Below are 25,899 nucleotides of genomic sequence, written 5' to 3'. Positions count from 1 at the left end.
TTGATTAAGATATCTATGAATTTGTATAAAAGTAAATATTACATAGATGAGGCTATTACTTAATGTTGGTTCCATCTAATTTGACTAAATCCCATATAGATTTGCCTAAAAAAATAATTTATAAATAAAAATAGATTCATCTAAATCCCAAATGCAACTTATTTCCAAATAGTTTTGACACTAGAAAATATATACATTATAATTGGACAAGCACCATCTAAGTTAATCTCTCGCCAATCTAAAGAAATATAGGGGCCGTTTGGCAAGTCTTTTTGGGAAGATCTTATGGTAGCTCTGACAATCAGAAGAGGCATTGGCTACCATGCATATTTTTCGTGTCTTTCCACGCAAGAATAAAGCAAGAAAAATGTGAAAATCTCCATTTGGAGCTTCCCTAATTCAGCACGAAATGAGTTTCTCACATCTTTTCAGCACATTGAATTTTGATGGCTAAATTTATTACAAAGCAAATGGAAAAATGCCGCAGCATAGTATGCCCAATTTATACATAACCAAAAGACTGCATAGAAAGACATGCCAAACAGGGCCCTAATTAATGGTTCCCCGCAATAAGCACAGGGCTGATGTCTTATGAGCCAATAAATGCATACCAAACGCAACCCATTTACAGCCTTTAATTGGTAATTTAATGAAGGCAGAAATCCCAACTTTTTTTCAAATCAAAGGCCACCAAAGTGGTGGTATGCATCACAAGGAGTTGATGCTAATGACCCATTTCCCTTTGCTATTACTTAATTTATTTCGTTAAATGTTGTCCTAGATCACATACAGAGAGAAAAGTAAAACAAAAGCTAATCAAGGGAAGATAGGCACATGAATGTCCCAATTTTGGCATCACTTAACCAACTCAGAGCGTAACTAAAATGTAAGTCATCTCATATCATAGAAGCCAAAAATCATACTCAATTAATCCCTCTCCAATTTCAACCTATCCCTAAAAAATATATAAATAAATATAAGCTGTAACTTTCTAATCTAACTAAATAAATAAATCTTCTCATTTATACACCTTCTTATAAACCCAAGGCTTTCATTCTCTGAACAGTCCTTCTCCACCGTCCCGCGATTGCAGGGCTTTGTTCGTTCCATCCCTCCTCTCTTTCTTTTTCTTTCTTTTTCTTTCATTTCGGAGCCCTCGATCGAATCGAACTAATCCTCCATTGACACAAATCTTCTGCAAATCCCCAAAATATCCTCTCAATAAAGGGCATGTTCGACCTTTGATCTCTCATTTGGTTTCTCAGATTCGCCACGGAGAATCTTTCCAAGGGAGTTGAGATTTCTAGGGTTTCTTCCTGTTGTATTTTGGGCTTCCTTTCTGGTTGGTTTGGAGGCTTACTTTCGAGGGCTCTGGTCGTATTGGGTCCTTCGTATTCGCAGATCTGACTTTCGGAGACTCGTGGAGGCGATTTCGCAGTTCAATTGCGCCTGTCAAGATGTTTTGGCGTATGGCGGGATTGTCCACCGCGTCTCCTGTGAGTTGGCGTTGTTAAACCTTCATTTCTTTAGATTAATCTTCTGGTTGTTTGATTGAATTTTTTAATTTTCTTTTTTTTTTTTCTAACGGCGAAATTATTTTTGGGAGGAATTTCTCTTGTTCTCAAGCTATACAAATTGATTGCTTATGTTTTCTTTTTTTTTTTTTTTGGTTTTTTAGCCCGTCAGTTTATGCTCATGAAATGGATAATTTTGTAATAGAAAAATTCCGTTTATTACTTGTAAATGCTACGTTTGGCCAGATTGCCACTTTCTGGGCCCCGAAGGATTGAGCTATTCTTTTAATCAGTGATTGAAAATTGAAATGCAATTTTATTAGTTATTCTTTTTGGTTCATTACCTCCTTTTTCAATGGACGTGAAGCTTGAATAGAAGTCATATTTGGTTTGGTTTGAAGAGCACGTTTTTGAAGAAAAAAGATTGAACTAATATTATCGTTGTGGTATAAAGACCTAATTTTCAATTTTCAGTATTCTTGTCTTGGAATGGGGTTTAATGGATGACAGGAAAATTGTTGGGGCACCTGTAAGAATGAGTGCTATTTGGGGCATTTATGGGAAATTAATCCTACTTCAGGTGGAATCTTTTTTAGTTAGTATAATACCGTCCAGTGTTCTATAGGAAATGCAATATCATTGGATTCATAGAACTGTCTTGGAGTCTCTTAGGTGTATACTGCTTTTTCAATGATTCTCACTCCAAATGCCTATATCTGGGCTTTCCAGTATTCCCAGATAGATCCAAGTCGTATTCCATATGATTTTACTTATAGTCTTCTATAACTTTTCCCTTTGGATAGATTCTTTTTTTTTTTTTTTTTTTTTTTGAGTTTGTGTAATATGAAGTTATAAAATGACTGAGTTCTCATTTATAAATTGAAATGAGATTAATATGGTTTATAAATCTACATTTCCAGCCTGTTATTGTTTTCTTTCTCTTGATAAATACTTGTTATTGTATTTCTTGGTAACCTTTAAAATTTTTTGAAACTAAGTTCATATTTAAGTAAGACATTTTTCCATGAACATGCACTCTTCCATTTGAATGTATTAATTTGTCATTATTTTTGGTCAGTAAAATGTATACATTTGCCAATTGAATGTATCAAGTTTATTGTTTGTTAAAAATTGGCTGAAACTTTTGCTACATGGCTGACTCATTTCCTTTGATAAGTCTACTTGTTTGATTTGACTCATCTTAAATACTGAATTCTGAAACAAGGATTTCTAATATAGTTCCTTTATGCAAGTGAATCAGTAAGCATTTAGCTGTCAACTTTTAGAGTCCTTTCTGAATTGGCACATATGATGTTCTGTTTTGGTTGAGTTGCTGTTTGAACCCAATATTTGATCTCATTACATTGTGGTTAGAGACCTGATTCATCTATAATGAAACTTTTTATCTTAACTAGTAACTTGACTTCTACTGTGCAATTGCAATCACCTGACCCTTGCTCTCCAATTTTCAAGAGATTTGGGCTACAAGCTCTATTTCTCTGTGTCTTTACACCTAACCTGCATGGAGACTCTTCAATTTCATTCAGGACTGGCCTTTTCTTTCTTTTTCACGTGTAACCCAGCCTTTGCTGATGTCATCATATTCTTCCTTCGAACACTTCATCCACAGAGACATTTCAGCTTCCAGAAGAACCCAAACCTTAATCCAGAGATCCTCTATGAGCAGGTTTATGCATCTAGGAACTCTTTAGGAATTAGACCCTCAATTCTTACTCTTGCGGCATGCGGGTCTTGAAGATTGAATGCTACCAGAACTCCCCCCATCGTTTGAACCAGCTTTTCAAGTATTTCCTTGTTTTAGAAATTGAATGGGAGCTCTACTAGCTGAATCTCAAGGATTCTCTCAGAGATATGATTCTGGTTACAGGACATATACCAGCTCTCCACCCTTACCCTACCAGCTGGAGATTCTACCATCTCAGCACCGAGTATCACAACTTCTTTACCATCTCCAAGTAACACAGCCTTCAAATCATTGAAAGGTTTGATACTCATGATTCCTTTTATGTTGAATCTCTCCACAACCGCTTCCACAATTCTTCCCCAATCTGACACTTTTTTGTCTGATTTTTTTCTCCCAAGTTTCTTTCTCTACATCTAGGAGCCTCCTTCGACTTCTAATATTACTACATACTATTGCTTGTGGATCTCCTTCTTTTTGTTTTCCTTCCTTCGATTTTTCTCTGAAACTCTGATTGTCACAGACCTCTGGGTCCCTTCTTTGTTTTGAACTTGTTTCTCTTTCATGTTCAGCAGAAACTCTTGTAATAAATCTGCGAACAATCTCCACCCTGCACTCTTTCATGTTTCTCCTCAGCTCAGCTTCAAAACTTTTTCCATCTGTACTCACTTCACTCTTCTGTCCCATTCTTTTAATGGAGAAAGTCATCCCATCCATGAAGCCCTTCAATCATCCGACCACTTCACCTATGAAAATGGTGGCCCTCTTCTTCTCTTCTCTGATCTTTAGCATCCACCTATCCTTGTATCTGCTTTCTTCGAAGCAAAAACTCTTAGCTTCAATGTCCCTTTTTCTTCTTCATTTCACTGTAGAGGAGTATTCATCCATCTCTACAGTTTACTCCATGGATGCCCATATTTTTTTGCCTCTCTAGTCCTGATATCTTCGAATAAAAAACTATTTTGTTTTCCCCTTCTAGTGCATCACTTGCAGGAGAAGGTAGCTGAAAATACTGAAGAAAGGCCTTTTCTTGTGTCTTCTCAAGTCCTGACATCTCTTGATGTTCCTACAAACATTCCTTCTGGTTATAGTCCTACAAACATTCCTTCTGGCTATTTATCTTCTCAAGAAAGAGTATCTGGAAGCGGTTCTTTTCACTCTCGGGAAAAAAGTAATGGTTAACTCCACTCTCAAAAAAAGTACACTTCATGTTCATAAAAAGTACTTCAGATACGTGGCTAACTATCTCCAAAAAAACTACCCACCTTCAAATGATGCTGGACCCAAACTAACATTTCTAATTCAGTTTCCTAATTCACATAAAAGATTCACTGTAAAGGTTTTCAAGGGTGTTGGTTCCATTCTCAAGTCCTGACATCTCTTGATGTTCCTACAAACATTCCTTCTGGTTATTGTCCTACAAACATTCCTTCTGGCTATTTATCTTCTCAAGAAAGAGTATCTGGAAGCGGTTCTTTTCACTCTCGGGAAAAAAGTAATGGTTAACTCCACTCTCAAAAAAAGTACTCACTTCATGTTCATAAAAAGTACTTCAGATACGTGGCTAACTATCTCCAAAAAAACTACCCACCTTCAAATGATGCTGGACCCAAACTAACATTTCTAATTCAGTTTCCTAATTCACATAAAAGATTCACTGTAAAGGTTTTCAAGGGTGTTGGTCCCACCCTTTCAGATGAAATAGGTCATCAATTAGAAATTAAACCTGATTTAATTTTCTAAATTAAATAAGAAACCCAAATGAGGTCAATCTCAAACAGAAGAATAGACATAGATGCCCCATACTTTGTATGGGCTGGTCATTACCTAGTAAGCATATTAAATGGGATATCTGTAATTGTGTCCAGGATCTTTGGGAATGGGTAGCTGCATCACCATTTCCTTTATCTGTGTGTCATAAATGTAGTGATGTGATGCCAAAGTCAAGTCGAACCAGTGTATTTTGAACCCTAGAACCTAGGCTGCAAGAAAACTGATGTGATTGCAGTTACATCTTTCTAATAATAATATCCCATTTTTTTATCATTAATATTGCATGGATTTTTTACTAAATCTTGAAAGAAAGCATTGTACCCATAAATAGGGTTGTGAGGATCAGATATGATATTCACAGCTTAAAGCTGGGCAGAGAAAAGAGAAAAGAGAAAAGAAAGAGATCTCTTGGTAACAAATCAAGACTAACTGCTGATCTTGGTAATGATTTGAGCACAAATCAGATGCTAAAATATTTGCCTTTCTTATTAAAAATCTTAAAGACTAGAGGCCTTCCATTTGGGAGCAAAGCCAATTTAAGACCAACTGGAAGTCTCCTTTTACTATCAAGTTTGAGTAGTTGGAACATGCCTGTTTGAGTGCTTAAAAAAGAGCAAGCAATTCAGCCATCAAAGAGTTCCTGAAATCAGCTGGGTCTGTATAGCTTTTTTTAATGGTAAATAGAAAAAAAAGTTTAAAGAAAAAGATAACAACATAATACAATCAACTTTTTTGATTGGTAACATGAACTTTTGTTTTGAAGATCAATAAAGAAAAAAATTCATTCAATCAGGCAGAAAATACAATGATTTAGTGACAAGAGGTCACCCCAACTCTTACAGCATGAACTTTATTAAATGTGGCAAAAGAATGTTATTTATGAAGTGTATAGAGTTAATTAGTTAGTCTAAGAAATGCTACCCGCCCTTTTGTTTTGGTCATGGAGAAATAATTACGTTGTTGTCCCCCAATACAATTTATCCCCATTCACCTCTTGTCCTGCAAGTTGCAAGTGAATCACTGACACTGTTTGCTATTATATGTGTCCATGACCATGTCACTCTCAACTTTCTATCCATCTGTTTAGCTTGTCTTGAAGTATGGTTGTGCTGCCATGTTCCTATCAAAATTTTGGTGCTTCCTTCCACCTTTATATTATTCAGATGAAGGAGCTGTAGATATGAGAGCTTGTGAGGTGAGAAGGTGGAGAGGCTGAAGGTGGTGCAGATTGAGGCGAGTCAGTCAAGGAAGATGGTGGAGAGGCTGAAGGTCCTTAACACGAGTATAGTTGGAAGGTTTATTGGCCTGGATCTGGAAGAAGAAAAAGTGGAAGTTTGTGCGGGATTTGAATGGGGGAAGAACAGACTTCGGTGTATCAGAAAACTGAATGGAGGTTTGTTCTTATTTATGTTCCACAGCAGAAGGGATGCAGAGTGGACTTTGGCAGACAGTTTGGCTAAACAAGGGGTACAAAGGCAATCAATGTTTTGGGCCTATATGTAATTTTTGGGGGGTTTGGACATTTGGTGTCCTCTTTGTTTCCTTCACAACTTCTGGTTGTACTGTTTCTCTAATATTAATCAAATTGATTTCCTGAGTTATTGATAAAAAAAGAGGAACATGCTTTCTTTAGGGCTAAGGTATGATTGAAGAGGAGAAATCTGGGAAGAAGTAGAGGAGGTTGGAGGTGCAAGGGTCTGAGAAGCAGGGAAAGACGAAAGGTTTGTCGAAGGTTGAAGATAATGGGGAGAAAAGAAAAAGGGGTATGGAAGTAATTTCACGAGGGGGAGGCAATAGTGGGACATGTGGAGAGGAGAGACTCACCTAAAGCTCGAAGAAGGAAGAACGAGGACTGGGTCTTGAAGGTTGCTAGGTTTGACAGTACTGGAAAGAAGGAAGTGTTCTTGAGGACGATTCACAACCGAGATGGGTTGGAATAAGATCGAAGGTCTGTTACGAGGTGCAGGCTGGTGTAAGTTTTTCAAATGTGCTTTGCGTTGGGAAAAATGAGATGACCGCAGCGGAGCTCAATCGACAGTTAGGTTGCGTCTTAAGCTTTTGCTCCTTTTAGGTTGAGATTCAAGAGGATTCTTCTCAAGGGGGAGGAGTGCTCCGTCTTCTCAAGCTGTTGTAAGGCTAGAAGAAGGGAGGGAGAAAGAGGTCGCAGGTATGGGAGAAATAGTGGTGGAAGGGGTGAAGGAGGAAGGGAGTGTTAAAGAAAGAGGGGCTGTAGGGACTTCGTGAAAGGGTTGAAGGGAGAAGATTGGGAGATGGTTCTGGTCTTAAGGGTGATAACAGAGATGGAGAGTGTGGCCTGCAAGGAAGCAGCGTGGGACTCCCAAATTTTGAAGTGGTTGTGGGAAGACTAGGCATTGATTTGGGTAGGAAAAGGAAGTTTGTGAATCCTGATAGTTATGTGGGGGAGGAGGCATTGAAGATTGCCTAGGTTGCAAATATTAATTTTTCTAGACTGAAAGAACGCCTGTTCGGGGATGGTCCAACAAACAAATACAAGAGAGTTCATAAGAAAAAAGTTTTAAAACTCAAAGGTTCAAAGGAGGGGGAGAACATATATACCAATTACCAAGTCCCAAGGTTCAGCAGGGGTGGTGACTCAATTGATCGAGGTATCCAAGGAAATTCTAAAGCCAACTGCTGGGTTAGAGAGCAAGAGGAAATGGGGGTGGAATTGCTAAAGAAAAGAAGGCCGAGGAGGTTACTTCCAGTCAGCTAGGAGAAAAGGGAGTAGTGCTGGTGATTTAGCATGCTTTGTGGAGATGTAATCATTTTCTCTTGAGGTCTATGTAATATTTCCATCTCTATCTTTTTGAGGATGCTCTTCTGTTGTTTTGGATTTTGTTGATCCAGGTGCTGCCTCATCACCCTCTGATGATTGTATTAAGCTTCTTTTTTAATGAAAAATTTCTTTTTACTCTTCAAAAAAAAAGATTTAATTTTATGCAAATCTGTGGGCCTTGTAGGACAGCTTGCATCTCAACTCTAATTGAATCTGTGTCTCCAGTTGGGAAGCTGATACCTTGTTGTCTTTGCATAACTAGATTAAGGACAACAAGGTTGTTGCTGGAGGTGATGACAAAAGGATTTGGATTTTGTGTCTTTGATCTTTCATGGTTAAATCCTTCTTTAAAGCTTTTGTGCAAGTGTGAATGGTTCCTTTACTTGGCAGTGGTTTTGGTCTTCTCAAATTCCTACCAAGGTGTTTTCTTTTTCCCATTTGGACAGCTTACTTGAACTTGACTACTGACGGTCTGATTGCAAGGGCATGGCAAATGAATGTGTGCTGTGTGAGTCATCGCTGGAGACTGTTCAGCACCCTCTATTCACTGTAAGTTTTTGATGTGTGTGGTGGAGCTTTGTTAAGGCTATTTGAAGATCAATGGGTCATTCCTGGTAATCTTGTGGGCCTGGTGGATTCATGGCCAGCAAGAGGTTTCTGTAAAAGAGAGGAACAACTTGTGGAATTTAATTCCTGCCATTTGTTGATGTTTTTGAAAGAGAGAAACAGTAGAATCTTTGGAGGGAAGAGATGACCATGGTTGGGTCTATTTAAAGATTGATTCTTTCATCAGCTCTAATCGTTAGATACACTTTTAACTATCAAGAATGATCGGATTAAAGATTTTATTTTGAGAAAAAGTAAGGTATTATTGTATTACCAGGATACTGTAAAATCAGAGTACAATGTGAACATATATGCAACATGTACAGCCAGAAACTATACATCAAATCTCAATGGAAATCTTCAATGTACACTTCCAAGGACGAAAGACTAAATTTGAAAGCTAGGAATTTCTGACAACCTCTCTGGCTAGCCAAAAGATTACTGTGATAAAAAAAACTGATTATGGTGGATTCTGCTGAAAAGATCTTGAGCTGATAACTAGGAATGTATAGATGCCATTGCCTGCGAAAGGGGAACTGTGCTCCAGGACTGCAATAGCTCCCACAAACTCCTTGGATGACACCAGCTAACATTCAACAGCCCACAAAAATGAGTAAATAAGAAACTGATTACTTTGCAGTGTACAAGAAGATGATCAATTGATTCTTCTTCTTGTCCACACATAACACAAACCAGAGAATCCTGCAACAACCCCTTCCTCTCTAACTGAACCTTCCAAAGGCATTTGCCTTTTACAGCAGACCACATAAGGAAATTATCTTAGATGGGGTGTGTGAAAGCCACACCTCCTTCCAAGGGAAACCCTGAGAGAAGGAAGGAGCTGGGTTATTATAAAGTGATTTGACAGAGAATTTACCATCTCTGGACCATCTCCACACTCTTTCATCTTGCCTCTCCAGGGAAAGCTGGTGGCTTTGGAGTCACTGTAGTAGACCTATCAGATCTGAAATCTCCCAATCATTAAGTTGTTGCCTGAAAGTTGGGCCCCAAACTCCCTCCCTTCCAATCCAGTCAACCTACTCAGCAACCAAAACATCTCTGTTCTTCCATCAAAGCAACCTCACTGCACCAGGGATCTAACCAAAAACGTGTTCTCCTTCCCCCACCTTAATCTTAATTCCTTCGATAAACCTGAGAAATCCCTCTCAATTCCCTTCCACACTGAACAACCCAAGAATTTTGAATAATGCATGCTATCAAAAAAGGTATATAGTATTACCAACCCTAACTCCCGAGTGTTCCCGGTTAAAGAAATTTGGGAAGACCTATTCCCCCCAAAATTGTTGTGTTCTGTTGGGAAGTTTGCTATGGGAAAATCAACACTCTTCTTTGTCCTTCCCCAAACTGGTGCTCCCTGTGTAAGGCCCAGAATGAGGACTGCTTCCATTTACTGATATCCTGCTCCTTTGCTGCAGCTTTATTGAGTTGCAGCCATAGTTTAGTTGGTTGTATGTGGATTTTGCTGTCTAATGTAAGTATGCTGTTTAATCCATCTACTCTCGGGTGGCACATAAAAAGAGGTAAATTTATGTGGAAATGTATCAGGACAGCTATCTTATGGACTGTTTGGGAGGACAGGAATGCTAGAATCTTCCTAGAAAAGGAAAGAAGCTTTGATGAAGTGAAGGATTATATCTTAACAAGAGCAATCCATTGGCTGAAGACCTTGGTCATGTTTGCTGATTTCTCTTTTGATGATATTTGGAGGAATTGGTTAGCAATGATAATACCTCCGCTAGGAAGAATAGTAGTGTGATAGAGTGGGGGCCTCTACCAGAAGGTGCATTAGATTGAACTTTGATGGTAGCAGTTAAAGTTACCTTGGGCCTTTCGGTATAGGGTGTGTGCTGAAGAACAAGGACAGTAACATTAGTTCCTTATTCAAGATGTTCTGGGGACCTTTTCAGTCTATAAATGGTATTTTTCTTCAAACTCAAAAGTGCTCTTAATGGAAGATAATGTTACTGTCCGAGTGGTTGGGCTACCATTCCATCTTTGGAATCAAGAAACTGCAAACTCAATTGCTTTGCTGTGTGGAGCTCGCCTTGATGGTGTCTTCTGGGAAGATCTACGAAGTGCAGCCATTCTACTGGGTGGAGTAAAACCAGAAGATATACCGAGGAAGGTGACCATAATTGTGGATGAACTGTTCTTACCAGTTTGGTTAGTGCCCTCCATTGAAGCTAACCTTTGGAGAGAGGCAAGGCAGGAGGAAGACGAAAAGGTGGAGGAAATGGAGTTACGTGGCAGCTTGAAGTTGGTTGGAAACAAGAGACAAGGAAGCTTCACTGAAATGGAAACTCTACCTTTAGGCAGTCCAAAAGATTTGGGTCAGGAGAATATTAGGAGACGTGTGACACAAGGTAAAGGTTTGACAACCAATAGAACCTTTGCTCAGGTAGCTGCTTGTGGCGCCAAAATATTTTGAATGATTCAAATGAAGGAAGGGCAGAGGTATTGGTAGCCTTAGGAATATGCATGGGAGTCCAACCAGCAGGCCCATCTCTAAATTGTAATTTGGGCCCAGTAGGCCCGAAAAGTTAAGTGGGCTATGCTTAAAAGACCTAAGAGTGAGGGGGGGGGGGTGCGTGACAACTTAATGGAGCACGTGACAAGGTTGACTCCTCATGTAGATGGTAAAATCCGTCTACCATCGTCTTCCTCAAGCTCTTTCTCTCGTTCGAACAGTTCAGCGAAGGTCTCCAACTCGTTACAGTGGAGACCCTCGAAGAAGATGCCGCATAAGGAACATGATCGCCGTAACCCCAGAAGTGTGAAGAGCAGTGAGGTTTTCGACTCTGATTCGGAAAGATTGACAGACGATGAAGAACTTTCTGATTCCGATTCGGATTTGGAAGAAACCATTAGCTTTGGAAGTATTGACCTCCAAAAGCCAGGAGATATACTAGAAGAGGGTAGCCTAAACACTGAACTGTTATTCCTAGAGGAGACGAATTCGCAAGATTTTGGTTTATCAAAATGCAAAGAAGAGTGAGCCTTAGCAGCGGAGAACAGATCTTTCCCTAACAGGGTATGCTATACAAAAGACAGGTGGAGTTGGGAACACTGAAAGAGGTAAGGCAGAGTGCATCCCGTCCAATAAACGAGTCCATCCCATATGTGCAGCCTAGTCAGGACATCAGGCCAGAGAGATAGGAATCAAACCTGGAGCCTTACCTAAGGATTCACGCAAAGGGAAAGAGAAGTGAAGTTTCTATGACTGTAGAGGGTGAGGAAGTATTGGTTATACCTAGTCCGCTTCCACTGCTAAGTCCGGAAAAGGGGAAGGGCCTAGTCCTGACTCCAAGAATTGATACCCAGCAGTCGATCCACATGCAACCATCTATGCTAATTCCAGGTAAGCCTGCCCATTTGGTTTTAAATACTAACTCGGGTTCTCTGCCTGTAATAGATGTCCTGAAATCCCGACCGGACCGACCAACTGGTAGCAGGGAAGTGGCGATTGATTATGATGGAGTCCTATCAGAGAAGGGAGTTGGGTTGTTAGAAGGAAAAAAGAGGAGTTAGAATGGATTTAGGAGCAGATTTGTGCCCTGCTGGAGGAATATAAACAGGAGGAAATGATAGAGGTGGCTCCAAAAAACCCTGAATTAGAGGCAAGAACCAATAGATTGGGACAGGAATTAGGAAATAAAGGGCAGAATAGGAAGTCAGTGGGAAATAAGGGTAGAAAAAAGAAGAAAAAGTCCGAAGTAGAGAGACTAATAATGGACATTGAAGGGGATATCGAGTTCAGTGGCAGAGAGGAAAGAAAGAAGGGTTCTAAAAGAAGGAACACTATATCAGAGGGCTAAATTCTTGAGAGGTAATGAAGATAATAAGCTGGAATGTAAGGGGTTTGGGTAGTGCCAGAAAAAGGAGATCGATTAAGGATATACTTAGGAGTGAAAAACCTGATGTTGTGATGTTGCAGGAGACAAAATTAGCTGAACTGGATAGAAGGTGGGTCAGGGAGATCTGGAAAATAAGAGGGGTAAGATGGTGCTAAGCTCTGTCGTGGGGAGCCTTGGGGGGAATAGTAACTTTGTGGAAGGAGGACTTCGGAGAACTAGTAGAGGAGCTAATAGGAAACTTCACTGTATCCCTAAAATTCAGAGTGGTGGAAGATGGATTTACTTGGGTGCTAACAAATGTGTATGGTCCAAATAATCACAAAGAAAGGAATGAGTTATGGGGGGAGCTTCATGGAATTCAAGGTTTGTGGGAAGGTCCTTGGTGTTTGGGGGGGGGTGATTTTAATGCAATAAGATTCACAAATGAGTCAAATAATCATAGACAGGCCATTACAACTAGTATGAGGAAGTTCAATGACTTCATAAATTCCTGTGAGTTACGGGAACTTCCTTTACTACAGGCTACCTACACTTGGTCCAATTTCCAAGAAAACCCAACCTGCTCAAAGCTTGACAGATTCCTATTTAATGAGGGTTGGGAGAGCCACTAGAGAGGTTTGGTGGCTAAGGCCCTACCTACGATAACCTCTGATCACTACCCTATAGATGTAGGACAAGAACCTCTTGGTAATGGACCTAGACCATTAAGGTTTGAAAATATGTGGTTGATACACCCAGACTTCTTGCCTAAGGTTAAGGAATGGCGGAGTGAAGAGATGAGAGAAGTGAAATGGGATGGGGTTAGATTCCACAAAAAATTAAAAAGGTTAAGAGGCAAAATAAAAGAATGGAACAAGGTTCAATTTGGAAGAGTGGAGGAGGTAAAAGCTAGGTTATTGGTTCAGGTTGAGGAGTTAGATGCAAAAGAATCCCAAGGGATGATGGATGAGCAAGATAGAGAAATGAGGAGGAAGCTAAAAAAGGAGTTAGAGGAGACTTTGTTGAGGGAGGAGATCTCTTGGAGACAAAAATCCAGACATAAGTGGATCAAGGAAGGGGATGGGAATACCAAATTCTATCATGCTTTGGCTAATGGGAGAAGGAGGAAAAATTTGATACCAAAGCTTGAGGTCGATGGTGTGGAGATAACCTTTCAAGAGGAGATTGCTAGTAGGATTGTGGATCACTTCAAATCCATCTTTCAAAGACCCTTAGAGAATCGGTTAATAGTAGGGGAGGAGAATTGGCCAACTTTGAACCAAACAGATAAGGGATGGCTGGAAAGAGTGATTGAGGAAGAGAAAATTAAACAAGCTGTTGTTTCTATGGATAGGGCTAAGGCACCGGGTCTTGACGGATTTACAATGGCATTTTATCAGGACTGTTGGGACATAGTCAAAGAAGACTTAATTGGAGTATTTAGAGAATTTGAGGATAAACATTTTGTGAGTCCTGGAATCAATGCCACCTTTATAGCCTTAATTCCCAAAAAGAATGATGCCAGACACCCCAAAGATTTTCGGCCAATTAGCTTGGTGACAAGCATCTATAAGATTTTGGCAAAAGTGCTCTCTAGGAGGATCAAAGTAGTTCTCCCCTCTCTCGTTAGCCAAGCACAAGGAGCCTTTATACAAGATAGCCAAATTACAGATCAGATCCTTATTGCAAACGAGAATGTGGAAGAGATAAGGAGATCGGGCAGGAAAGGATTTGTTTGCAAACTGGACTTGGAGAAAGCCTATGACTTAGTGGATTGGAATTTCTTGTTAGAGATGTCGAGAAGACGTGGATTTGGGGATAAATGGTGTAATTGGATAAGAGGATGCTTAAACTCTTGTCGTTATTCAGTGTTGGTGAATGGGGTGGTTAAGGACTTTTTTTCAGCCAATAGAGGCTTAAGACAAGGGGATCCACTCTCCCCTTTCCTCTTTACACTTGTTGCTGATGTCTTTAGTAGGATGATCTCCAAAGCAGATGAGGAGGGCCAAATAAAGGGATGGAGAATAGGGAGCAGAGGCATTCCAGTAACTCACCTTCAGTTTGCTGATGATATTGTTATTTTCTGTGAAGGGAATGAGTTGCTCAAAGTGGAGAACCTTAAGATTTTAATAAGTATTTTTGAGAGGGTATCCAACTTGAAGGTAAATTTTGATAAAAGTTGTGTGGCTGGAGTAAACTTGGAGAATAGGGAGATTGAATCCATTGAAGAATGCTTAGTTTGCAATATTTCGTCTTGGCTTTTGACTTACTTAGGGCTACCCTTAGGAGCCAGTCCTAAAGAAAGTAGTTTTTGGGCCCCTATTGTGGAGAAATTTGATAAGTGCTTGGCGGTTTGGAAAAAGAATTACATTTCAATAGGGGGTAGGCTGACTTTAATTAAGGCTACACTTGCCAACCTTCCAACCTACTTGTTTTCAGTGTTCAGGATTCCTCCAAGGGAGGCTAAGAAAATGGAGAAGAGAATGAGGGACTTTCTATGGGAACTAGGAGAGGTGAAAAAGGATTACTTGATCATATGGGAGATAGTTAACAAACCAAAGGAAGAAGGGGGTTTAGGGATAGGGAACATAGTGCTGAAGAATGCAGCCCTTCTAGGGAAGTGGCTATGGAGATGGCCCCGAGAAAGGGAGAGAGATTATGGAATGAGGTGGTGGCAAGCATTCATGGTTGTACAGGAAATAGTTGGGATTTCGGGATATCTCGCCGAACTATCTTACTACACCTTGGAAGGCTATATATGGTATTCTCCCTCGCTTCCTCAGATTCATCAGGTATGATGCTTGTTTTGGTAATGCTATTCTGTTATAGGAGGATATTTGGGTGGGTACTCAACCCCTCAAAGATTGTTTTCCCTTCGCTCTATTCCATTTCCCTTCACAAACATGAGCCAATTGCAACTTTAGTCTCGAGCCCATTAAACCCCTTATCTTTAAACTGGGACTTTGGGTTTCGTAGAGGGTTAAGGGATGGTGAGTCGAGTTGTGTTATTGAGCTAATTCATTTACTAGAATTCGTTTGCTTGGACCCCACTTCTTCTGATCAAAGGGTTTGGACTCCTCATCCAAAAGGTACTTTTACTTGCTCTTCTTTTATAAAATCCCTCAGTTCTAACCCCATTTCCCAAGGATTCCTTGTCAAAGAAGTTTGGACGCGACGTATTCCCCCCAAATTGCTGTATTCTGTTGGAAAGTCTTCTATGGGAAAATCAATACTTTGGAAAACTTACAGAAAAAGAGACCCTCGCTTTGTCTTTCCCCAAATTGGTGTTCCTTGTGTAAGGCCAAGAATGAGGACTGTTTCCATTTGTTGATCTCCTGTTCCTTTGCTACAACTATATGGGCCAGACACTCTGTGGACTCTTTGGGAGGAACAGAATGCAAGAATTTTCTTAGAGAAGGAAAGAGGGTTAGATGAAATGAAGGATTGTATCCTAACAAGACCAATCCATTGGCTGAAAATTGTGGATATCTTTGATGACTTCTCCTTTGATGACTTGTGGAGGAATTGGCTAGTAATAGCTAACACTTCAACAAAGAAGGATAGAATTCTGTCAGAATGGATTTCGCCTTTGGAAGGTGTCATCAAGCTGAACTTTGATGGAAGCAGCCAAGGCAACCCCGGGCCTTCAGGTATAGGGGGTATCCCGAGAAATAAGGACAGCAACATAATTTCCCTATTCTCAGGACCGGTGGGAGTGGGAGATTCACAAGGGCAGAAATCCTTGCTGCAGTACAAGGAATTCAGATTGCCAACCAGCTTGGGGTGGAGCATCTCCTAGTTGAAGGGGACTCTCAGGTGGTAACAAGGTGGCTCCTAAACTTGGATACCGCCATTTGGGGCTAAAAAGATCTCATCAAAAAAGTAAAGTGGTTAACCAGCAATATGAGAGTTGAGGTGGGTTAGTAGGTCTGCTAATTCTTTGGCTGATGCTTTAGCCAAACAGGGGGTTTCTTGGGAGGATCTTTTTTGTGCTTCTATGTAAGATGTTATTAATTTGGAAATCTGTACTTAACTAGCCCAGAGAGGTTGCATCTCGTGCATCTCCTTGGGGACTTTGTACTCTTGTCTATTGCCGATTAATAAATTATTTCAATTATAAAAAAAAAACATTAGTTCCTTATTCTCAGGACTGGTGGGAGTGGGAGATTCTACAAGGGAAGAAATACTAGCTGCTGTACAAGGGATCCAGATTGCAAACCAGCTTGGAGTGGTACATCTTCTGATTAAAGGGGATTCTCAGGTGGTAATAGGGTGGCTTTTAAACCTGGATGGTGTCATTTGGGGCTACAGAGACCACCTCAAAAAAGTGAAGTGGTTAACTAGTAATATGAGAATTGATGTTAAACTGGTAAGCAAGTCGGCAAATCCTATGGTTGATTCCTTGGACAACAAGGGGTTTGCAGGGAAGATCTTTTTTATGCTACCTTGTAACTTGTTTTAGGAAAGCTGTAATGAACTAATGTGAAGAGGTCGCATCTCGTGCCTCTCCTTGGGAAGTTTGTACTCTCTTCTCTTTGGTTATTACTAAAGCTCATTCAATTGTAAAAAATGTATATGATATTTCAATTTCTTTAAGGGGTGGTGTCTATTATTTTTTATTGTTAGATGGGTCTATTGCTTGTTGTAATGGCTGAGCATATTTCTTTCTTTTTGTATTGGGGCCTTTACCCTCACTTCTTTAATAAAACTCTTCTTAATTACCAAAAAATGGAATCTTTTAACAACATTAGCTTTTGTGGACTATTCAAATCCATTGGAACAACAAATATAAACTAGAAAGTAACTCAAAAAAAAGATAAAATTGATGAAGACCAAATCCTAAAAGTTAACTTCCTCCAGATTTTTATTTTAATAAAATTTCTTCTTTATTCGACAAAAAAAAAAAGAATAGGAGGAATTGGAATTAATTTGTTTTTTTTTTTACCTTGCATTCTTGTATCTTTACTCATATTTGCTCGTATTGTTTGTGTGTATCTTAGGTGGAGACAATTTTGGATAAAGAAAACTTTACATTGGAGGAGCTTCTTGATGAAGATGAAATAATTCAAGAATGCAAAGCTCTCAATGGACGGCTTATCAATTTGTAATGTTCTCAATATCCCCTTTATTTATATTTTCTGATGGCTAGTCATTTGAGGCAAATTGATACATTACTGTGTTAGATGTAATTGATCTGGTTCATACATGGTTTTGCAAGGCTTAAGCCTGGTGGCTTGAGGCTTACAACTTGAAGTGACTGGTGAAGTGCACAGATTTTGCCTCAATGCTTAAGCTTCATAACTTTGATGTGAGGTGTAGGCGCTTGTCAGAAAGAGGCATACAACTCAAGCTTCAAGCTGTGAGGTGTAAACCTTAAGAAACAATGATTATTTATAAAAAAAAAAGTAGTAAAAAGAAAGGCCATTAGGGCAAATCAAGTTCTTAGGATCTGTTTGGTTAGCGGGAGTAGACGTCTGTAATTGGAATCAGATTGGTCCATTCTGATTCCAACCATTTGGTTGGGTGGATTGGAATACCATTCCCATTCCTGTTGGAATGACATTCACCCATTTGAGGGAATAGGCATTCCCTCCCCCTCCCTTGGGAATGAGAGTCCATTCCTGCTGATTCCAATTCCCGTCTGAGCCAAACAAGCGGGAGGAATAGGCCATTCTGATTTCAGTTCCAATTCTAATTCTGGCTGTGAATCAAATAGACCCTTTGTTTCTCTTGGTGTTTTAGGAGAATTCAACACAACAAGGGTCAAGAAGAACCTTCGTATGTCTCCTTTGATTCTTGGTTAAATGATGTGTATTTTTGTTGCTGATAAAAAAGTTAAATGATGTGTATTTTTTTTAATTATTCTACATACTTGGTTGACCATAAATCTAACATCCCAAGTTTGTTAATTTATTAATTTCTCTTCCTAGCGGATGTATTTTCTCTGTTGTTTTTATTCGTATAAATCAAATCAATTAAGCTGTTTCGTTTCTTCTAAATTGTTGGAGGACCAGAAATTATCAATTGTTGGGTGACCTAAGAAGATGAAGGTCATTGCTGGTCGAGCTTGATTTTAGAAGATTTTTGGTGTAAGCTTTGGGGTGATTTGATGCAATATTATTTTTATGCATTTTACAAGGGAAAAATCACAGAAAATACAGTAAGGGTTTTCTGGTTTGGTTGATGATGTGTCAGTTTTAGATGTATTTGGCTGCTATAGTCTGATACCTGTGATTTTTTAGGAGAGAGCAGTAAGTGGTCTCATGCCAACCCTATTTGTTCCTTTTTTGGGGGATTTATTTCTGACACCAGTTGGTCTCTATATTTTCTTCTGTGTGCTGTGACTATTGTTGGAGGTCAAATAGGTGTTTTGTGAAGCATACTTTGCTCTGTGCTTTACTCTATTGTATGGCCCATTTTGTTTCTGGAAATGGCTGCCTCCAAAGTTGTATCTATAAATAGCAGTTATGTGAAATTGATGACAGTTCCACAGTTCAAATAATAACTGTGAAGTTGAATGGTAGTAATTTCTGGTGTGGCATATTTGATCAAGCTGTCTATTGGAGGCTGGGGTAAGTTGGGGTATCTTATTGGGAAAGAGGTGGGACGCCAGGTAGGTGATCTGTCATATTCCCAATGGGAGCTAGAAAATCTATTGGTTACTTATGTCATAGCTGATTTGCTTCATGTAGCCTTACATCACAATTACATGCGTCCATAGCTAAAGATATCTTAGATAAGGTTAATGCTACCTAGTGTTTTAAAAGCACAAGGGGCATTTTGTGGCCAAGGGTCGCACCTTTTTGAAGCAAGGTGCAAAAATGCAAAAAATGCTAAAAATGAGAAAAAACTTAAAAAATGCAAGATATTAAAAATATTAGACAATATTAATTAAAAAAATATGTGCTTAAATTTTAAAATAATTGTTTTAGAAAACCTGTTATCTCAAACTAAAATACATAAACATAACATGTAATACATATTTAAAATGAAAATTTAAAAATAAAATCAAGCATAACATATAAAACATATTCAAGCATGTTAACACTGAATCTCTTTATTTTTTCCCAATTGCATTACTTCAAATAGCTGATGTGATGTTAAACATTATGCATTGCTGATTCTATGAGCTGCCTTTGTACCAAACCCATTGAAGCAAGCCCAAACAAGTCCATATCAGGGTCTTAAATTCTTAATCCCATAAAAAAGGTTTTATTACTCTAAGCATCTTTTATTAGGATTAATGAATAAGCAACATTAGCATACATGGAGTTTTTGGACCAGGCACACATTTTCAAAAGGCATGTGCCTGAGCTGAAGCACAAGGTGCACCAGGCGCATGGCTTTTGAAAGTACTGTGCCTGGGATCTAGGCAATGTGCATACCCTAAAATGCGCCTCGCCTGTGCACCTAGGTGCACCTTTTATATCATTGATGCTACCTACTCTCAAACTTCGAATACAGCTTGGGTATATTAGCCAAGGAAGGACCAGTAGCATAAGATAGGGGGAGAGATCAATAACTTTGTATATCTCTTCTCTATAGGCCATATTTTAAGAGATATTCGATTTGGATGCCTTTGAGTGGAGGGACCCCTTAGATGTTGCCATGGGAAATCCATAGAATAGCTGTGTCTGAGTTCTTGGCCGGAGTGCCGGACAAGGATTCTTGTTTGGACTGGTTTGGCGGGCTTGGGGTTTCTTTGCTTGGTATTTTTGCTTCCTCTTGGGTGATCGCTTATCACCTTCCTTTGTAATTGCTTTTTTTTTATTTATTAAAATTTTTATTTTATCTTCAGAAAAAAAAGAAGGGTGGAGGCTATTTGGGAATGTCTCATTAGAAGAGCTGTGCTTTGGGTTAAAGCCTTAAAACTTTTTTCCCAGGGCTAATCCAACCTGGAATCCTCCTGAAGAAGGGTTCATAAAACTAAACTTTGATGGCAGTTGCCTTGGAAATCTAGGGCCAGCAGTAATAGGGGTGTCTTCAGGGATGTGCAAGGGCATTCTGTTGCTTTATCTTCAGGTTCGTTTGGATTGGAGGACTCCATCTTTGCCAAGTTCCAAGAAGTACTGCAAGGGGTGCAGTTTGCAAGACAGCTGCATGTGGACAGATTGGTAATTGAGGGAGTCTTTAAGCTGGTAGTTGGGTGGTTGACAAATCCAATACAGACTGTTATTTGGAATTGTACGGAAGTTGTGAAAAGATATAAATGGCTAACAAATAATGTGACTGTAAGGATCCTTTGGCTAAGGATGTCAGCTAATGGGATAGCAGAGTACTTAGCCAAGCAAGGGGTGCATGGGGAACATATGTTTTGGGCCCAATTGTAATTTGAGTTGCTTCTGAGGCTGCATCCTGCACCTTCTTTTGGGAATCTTCTCTGTATATTTCCTGTTTTTGTTAATAAGTCCTTTCTTTGTTGATAAAAAAAGATTGCCTTTCCCTATAAATAGGGAACCTGAATTTTATTTTGGGGGCTTTTTTTGATCTTTACCAACCTTTAGTTTTTCAAGCACTTTTAGGGCTTTAGACATTATCAGGTAGTTTTCCCATTGACATAGTTTTCTGGTAACTATTCCTCCACTGTCTTAACCACAAAACCCTTTCATGGTTGGCATTTCGTGTCCAACTTTCAGAACTACATAGACTGTCTCCACTCTTGACTCTACTTGCTTACAGCCTTAATTCCTAAGAAGCCAGATTCCAATTATTCTAAGGATTTTAGACGAATTAGTTTGGTGGATCCCAGTCTCTATAAAATAATAGCTAAACTCTTTCTCTTAGGTTGAAGGAGGCTTCACCGTCATTGATTTCATAGTTTCAAGGAGCTTTTGTTCAAGGAAGTCAAATTTTGGATCAAAGCTTGATTCCTAATGAATTCTGAATTCTTAAAGGAAATGGAAAGATGAGGATTGGTTGAGTTTGCTACCTAGATGTGGAAAAGCCTATGAAAAATATGGATTGATCATTTCTAATGTAGGTATTGGGGAGGTTTGGTGTTGGGGTGAGTTGGATTTATGTGGATTGTGTGGTGTTTGAGGACATGCCATTACTCAATTCTGGTGAATAGGATTATTAAAGGTTTCTTTTTGCCTAAATGGGGCCTATGACAACATCCATTCATATCTTATTTTCTTCTTTACCTTGTTTTTGGATGTCTTGAGCAGACTGACATTGAAAGCAGATAACTGTGGCTGTTCAATGGGTGGAGGGTAGGGAGAAATGTTACAAGGATAAGTAAACTTGCAATCATAGTTTTCGTGGTGCAATGTGATGCTAGTGACAAAGGGCTGCCTTGTCACTTAGTTGCTAGGGCATTTAAAAAAAAAAATAAGAATCTTGAGTCGTAAGGTATACCCCCTAGGTTCCATAGAAATGAACAGTCATCTTTCACTAGTAATTATCAATAATCTTCATGTTTAATGTGTAGACTTATATAGAACATCAACATATTTTTGATTGGTAACAGGCAATCTTATTGATTTAAAAAAAATAATCCAATCCCCAATGACCCCAAAATGGTAACTCGCCCCCCACTTTTAATTAATGAATGATATTTTTTGATAGTAAAATTAAAGTTTCATTAGAAAAGAAAAAAATAATGCAACCTAACCAGGTGTTAAGACAACACCAGCTTACAAACTAAAATGTCAAAATCGTCCCAGTTTCAAACCCAAATAAATTATCCAGATTACAGTTTTGAAACCCCAGAACTTCCCCAAGCATATCCCCTAGGTCATCTTTGGTGATTTGTCTAAATTCTTGTAATACTAGACCCAATCTGCAATAGATTTGCTAACAGCTGCTCCTATCCTATCCTAATTTCAAGCTTTGTCTTCAAAAATTCTTCTCTTTCCTTCTGGATGTGCCAGCACATTGCGAACGGAATACAACTCCAAATCAGCCTTGATTTCTTGCTTCTTCTTATCATTGTCAATGATGAAAAAATCTCTGCAAGGAGCCTTGGCTGAAAGTCTCTTACCCTGAACAGAGCTGTTAATAAGTTCATGAATCCGGTTATTTTGCAAGAAATAAACAGATGGCAAACAAATTCCTCATGTTCTTTGCATAGGAAGAACATATTAGCCATATTGAGGCCCCTAAATTTCAAGTGATCCATAGTTAAGATGCTATCCATGGCTACAAGCCATTCAAAGGCTTCATCCCTTGACTGAGCCGAAACTTTCACCCCTTCCAATTTCTTCAACAATGCAATGCATTCTTCAGTTTCTTTATCCAATAAAGGCCTTCTAAATCTTGGACACCAAACCAATTGTTCAGCCTTGGCCAGCCTATACAGCTTTGGGCACAACTCACTCAACTTTTCAACCTCACACCAATGACCAATCATCTTCCCAAAACCTGATTTTTGCTCCATCTCCACCACTGCTCTCCTCCATGATGAATTTTCCTCTCTCCCGAATCCAAATCTCCACAGCCACTTCCCTATAATGTCTTTTTGAAAACCTTCACCCCTCTAAGAATCCATCCTTCCCCTTTCCTTTGGCCTACTCACCTTTCCCCATTTGACAAAATGAAACTTCTTTCCCTCTCCCCCACCCTTCTGTACCTTCCCATAAGAAATATGGCACCCTAGTAAAGATAGGTAATTTGTTGGTAAACTTGATAAAATACTCTTAATTAATGTTATTCCCCCCTCCCCCAAGGAAGGATATTTTGCTTTCCACCCATCCAACCCTTTTTCAATTCTCTTAACTATTGGTTTCCATAGTGAACCTGAAGCTGAGTTTCCCCCAACCAGCATACCCAAATAAGAGAGTGGGAATTCCCCAATTATGCATTCAAAAGCCTCAACACATTCCAACAAAATTTCCCTTCTAATTTCCCCAACTCCTATCAACACACTTTTGAGAGGTTGACTTTCAGACCTGTTAACAGTTCAAAGTTTGCCAAAATTGCTCTCAAATTCAATACCTGCTCCACTGATGAAACCAGAAAAATCAAAATATCATCTGCATAATGCACAGTGATTTAAAAAGCGTGTTTAGGCGCACAGGCATGGTGCATTTTAGGGTAGGTGCCTCGCCTAGGTCCTAGGTGCAGCCCTTTCAAAAGGCGCACGCCTAGAGCTTTTTTGTTTTTTTGGTAATGTTGTTCATTCATTTATCCTAATAAAATATCTTCTTAAACAATTAAAATTAAAAAATAATTATTTTTTGTGTGAGAACTAAGAATTTAAGGCCCTAACATGGACCTGTTTGGGCGTGGCACAAAGGCGGCTTGTAGAGTCAGGAATGTAATATGTTTTACATTCCTGTAGAGTCAGGAATGTAATAGTTTCAAGGAGGGGCTAGCTCGCGCCTCTCGTTGGGATGATGTATGAACTCACTCTAATTTGCTTACGAATCAATAAACTTATTATTATTCATAAAAAAAAATGTAATATGTTTTACATCACATTAGCTACTTGGAGTAATGCAATTGAGGAAAAAAAGAGATTGTGGGTTTTACATGCTTGAAAATGTTTTATATGTTTGATTTTATTTTTGAATTCTCATTTGAATATGCTTTACATGTTATGCTTATGTATTTTATATTTAGATAATAGGTTTTTAAAACATTTATTTTAAAATTTAAGTTTATATTTTTCATCAATATTATGTTTAATATTTTTTGATTTTTTAGCATTTTTTTAAAATTTTTGCTCCTTGTTTCAAAAAGGCGCATGCCTCGCCTTGTGCCTTCCTCGAGCACAAATTAACCCCCACGGCTTTTTTGCGCCTTGTGCTTTTAAAACAATGATACTACAGATGAGAAATACATAGACCATCTCTTCCCACAAACATTCAATCAAACCCAACTGCACACTCTTTCTAGCAACATGTTCCCTTATTCAGCACCTCGACACAAAGAGCATAGGAGAAATTGGGTTTCCTTGCCTAAGATCCCTTGATGCCTGGAAAAAATCTGAGACACCATATATATATATATATATAAAGTAGAAAGAAGAAAGAGGGGAGGTGAGGGTCTTCTAACCACAGAGCTCACACGTACCTCCTCCTCTTCTGCTATCTCAAACATTTGCGTGTTTCTTTTTATATTAAATCATTAAAAACCTCATGAGTATTTATTGTCTCTCATAAAATTCATATACTCTGTAATAAATCCCTCCCCATTAAATCCTTATTTTTATCTTAAATATCTCTTAATCCCTTTTGGCTCTCTCTAACAAAGTAGTAGGGTGTAAATTAGGTGGGTTGGGTTAGGTTAAGGGTCAACCTAAATATGGACATTGGCTTGTACCAAAATTAATGTCTAAAAACCCAAATTTGCCCACCCGTACATGGGGTGAACCAATCTAAACAATTCATTGCTCCTTTCCTTGGGTTATCAGGTTTTTTCTCTCTATTTTGCTCCTTTCCTTGGGTTCAGGTTTTCCCTTTGTTTTTATTTATTTAATTTAATGTAGATTTGTTCAATAATAAAATGTCTACCTTGTACCGAAATTACGTCTCTCCAAGGTTTTTTTTGGGGGGGGGGGCGGGCATCACATTGACTTAATCTACCTTGGCCCTACCTTCCAGTAGTTTACTTCTATGTTTTTAGGATGCTTGCCTTGACAACCAAATGGCTAGAGAAGATAATGATGAATTTCTTGAGGAACACTTCACTGTTTGGAAAATAGTTTTGGAGGTTCCCTTTGGAACCCAACAAGCGTTGGCATGATGTGGTGGTTGGTATCGATGGACTACTACAAATTGTTGGGATGTTGGCTTATATTCAAAAGTAATGTTAGCTTCACCTTGGAAAGCCATTTCATGCTTACTTCCCCTTTTTTTGTTCTATGTCTAATATAGCTTCTTGATATTTGACCTTGTTTTGAGATGCCCTTTGGTGTGGGATATAGACTATTTCAAGATGTCTTTCTGCATTTATTTTCTTTGTTTTCTTTTAAATCCAAAGTGACTCCACAATCTTCTTTGTTGGGGTTTTCAATTTGGGGTTGAGGAGGGGCCTTATAGAAGTTGGAATCCTGGAGGCCCTTCTTCTGGTCGAATCTCTAGATAACATGATCCTGAATCCCTTTGTTTTTGACTGTGGGGTTTGGTTTACTTTAAGCCTTTGGGTCTTTTTCTTGTGCTTCTTTCTTTAAAACACTTTCCCCTTTTCCTAGTTTATCATTAGCTTTTCGTAGTGAAAGAGGCCAGGAGCAGATCAGTATCATCAGTTCCAGCCAAACTTAGAGATTTGTGTTGGGAGATTTGGCATTCTAAAATTAAGAAGGGCTCGGGATTTGGTTGGAATTTGGGCTTAAGAGGGGCTTTAAGGGATTCAAGGTTAAGTAGCACATTGTCCCTTTAGGGTATCCTTGATGGGGTTTTCCTGGATCCCACAAATCCTGATTGTAGGATTTGGTCTCTTTTGGCCTTTGGGCAATTCACTCATGCCTCCCTTTTTAAAGCCTTAACATTACTCTTCTCTTGGGCTGGCTTTCTCTGTTAAGGAAGTATGGTATAATCCTATTCCTCCTTGGGTTGGGGGTTTTTGATGGGAAGCTTTCTTGGAATGAAGCAACACTTGTGACTTGCTTCAGAAAAAATGGCCTAAAAGTTGCTTATCTCCTCATTGGTGTGTTCTGTGCAAAGCTAATGGTTAGAATGGCTATCACTTATTAATCTCTTGCCATTTTGC

General features: G+C 39.1%; 1 protein-coding gene across 3 annotated transcripts in view; it reads left to right on the top strand.

Annotated features, from left to right (window-relative positions):
* Nucleotides 1-686: 686 nt before the first annotated feature.
* LOC148865505 (SIT4 phosphatase-associated family protein) overlaps nucleotides 687-25,899 on the top strand; it is a 72,134-nt gene continuing 46,921 nt past the window's right edge. Inside the window, exons 1-3 of one of the 3 annotated variants that reach the window (XM_088976130.1) lie at nucleotides 1,054-1,496; nucleotides 8,233-8,335; nucleotides 17,247-17,350. In XM_088976130.1, coding sequence (XP_088832256.1) covers nucleotides 8,273-8,335; nucleotides 17,247-17,350 — 167 coding nt within the window. In that variant the 5' untranslated portion in view covers nucleotides 1,054-1,496; nucleotides 8,233-8,272. Of the gene's footprint in view, nucleotides 1,497-7,970; nucleotides 8,077-8,232; nucleotides 8,336-17,246; nucleotides 17,351-25,899 lie in introns of those variants that run through there. The other 2 variants (XM_088976131.1, XM_088976132.1) reach the window with 2 other exon arrangements.

The sequence above is a fragment of the Nelumbo lutea genome, chromosome 3, assembly GCF_056320005.1.
Source record: "Nelumbo lutea isolate HS-2025 chromosome 3, American lotus-T2T, whole genome shotgun sequence".
In the NCBI taxonomy this organism is placed as follows: domain Eukaryota; kingdom Viridiplantae; phylum Streptophyta; class Magnoliopsida; order Proteales; family Nelumbonaceae; genus Nelumbo; species Nelumbo lutea.
This window is presented reverse-complemented; position numbering and strand designations above follow the sequence as displayed.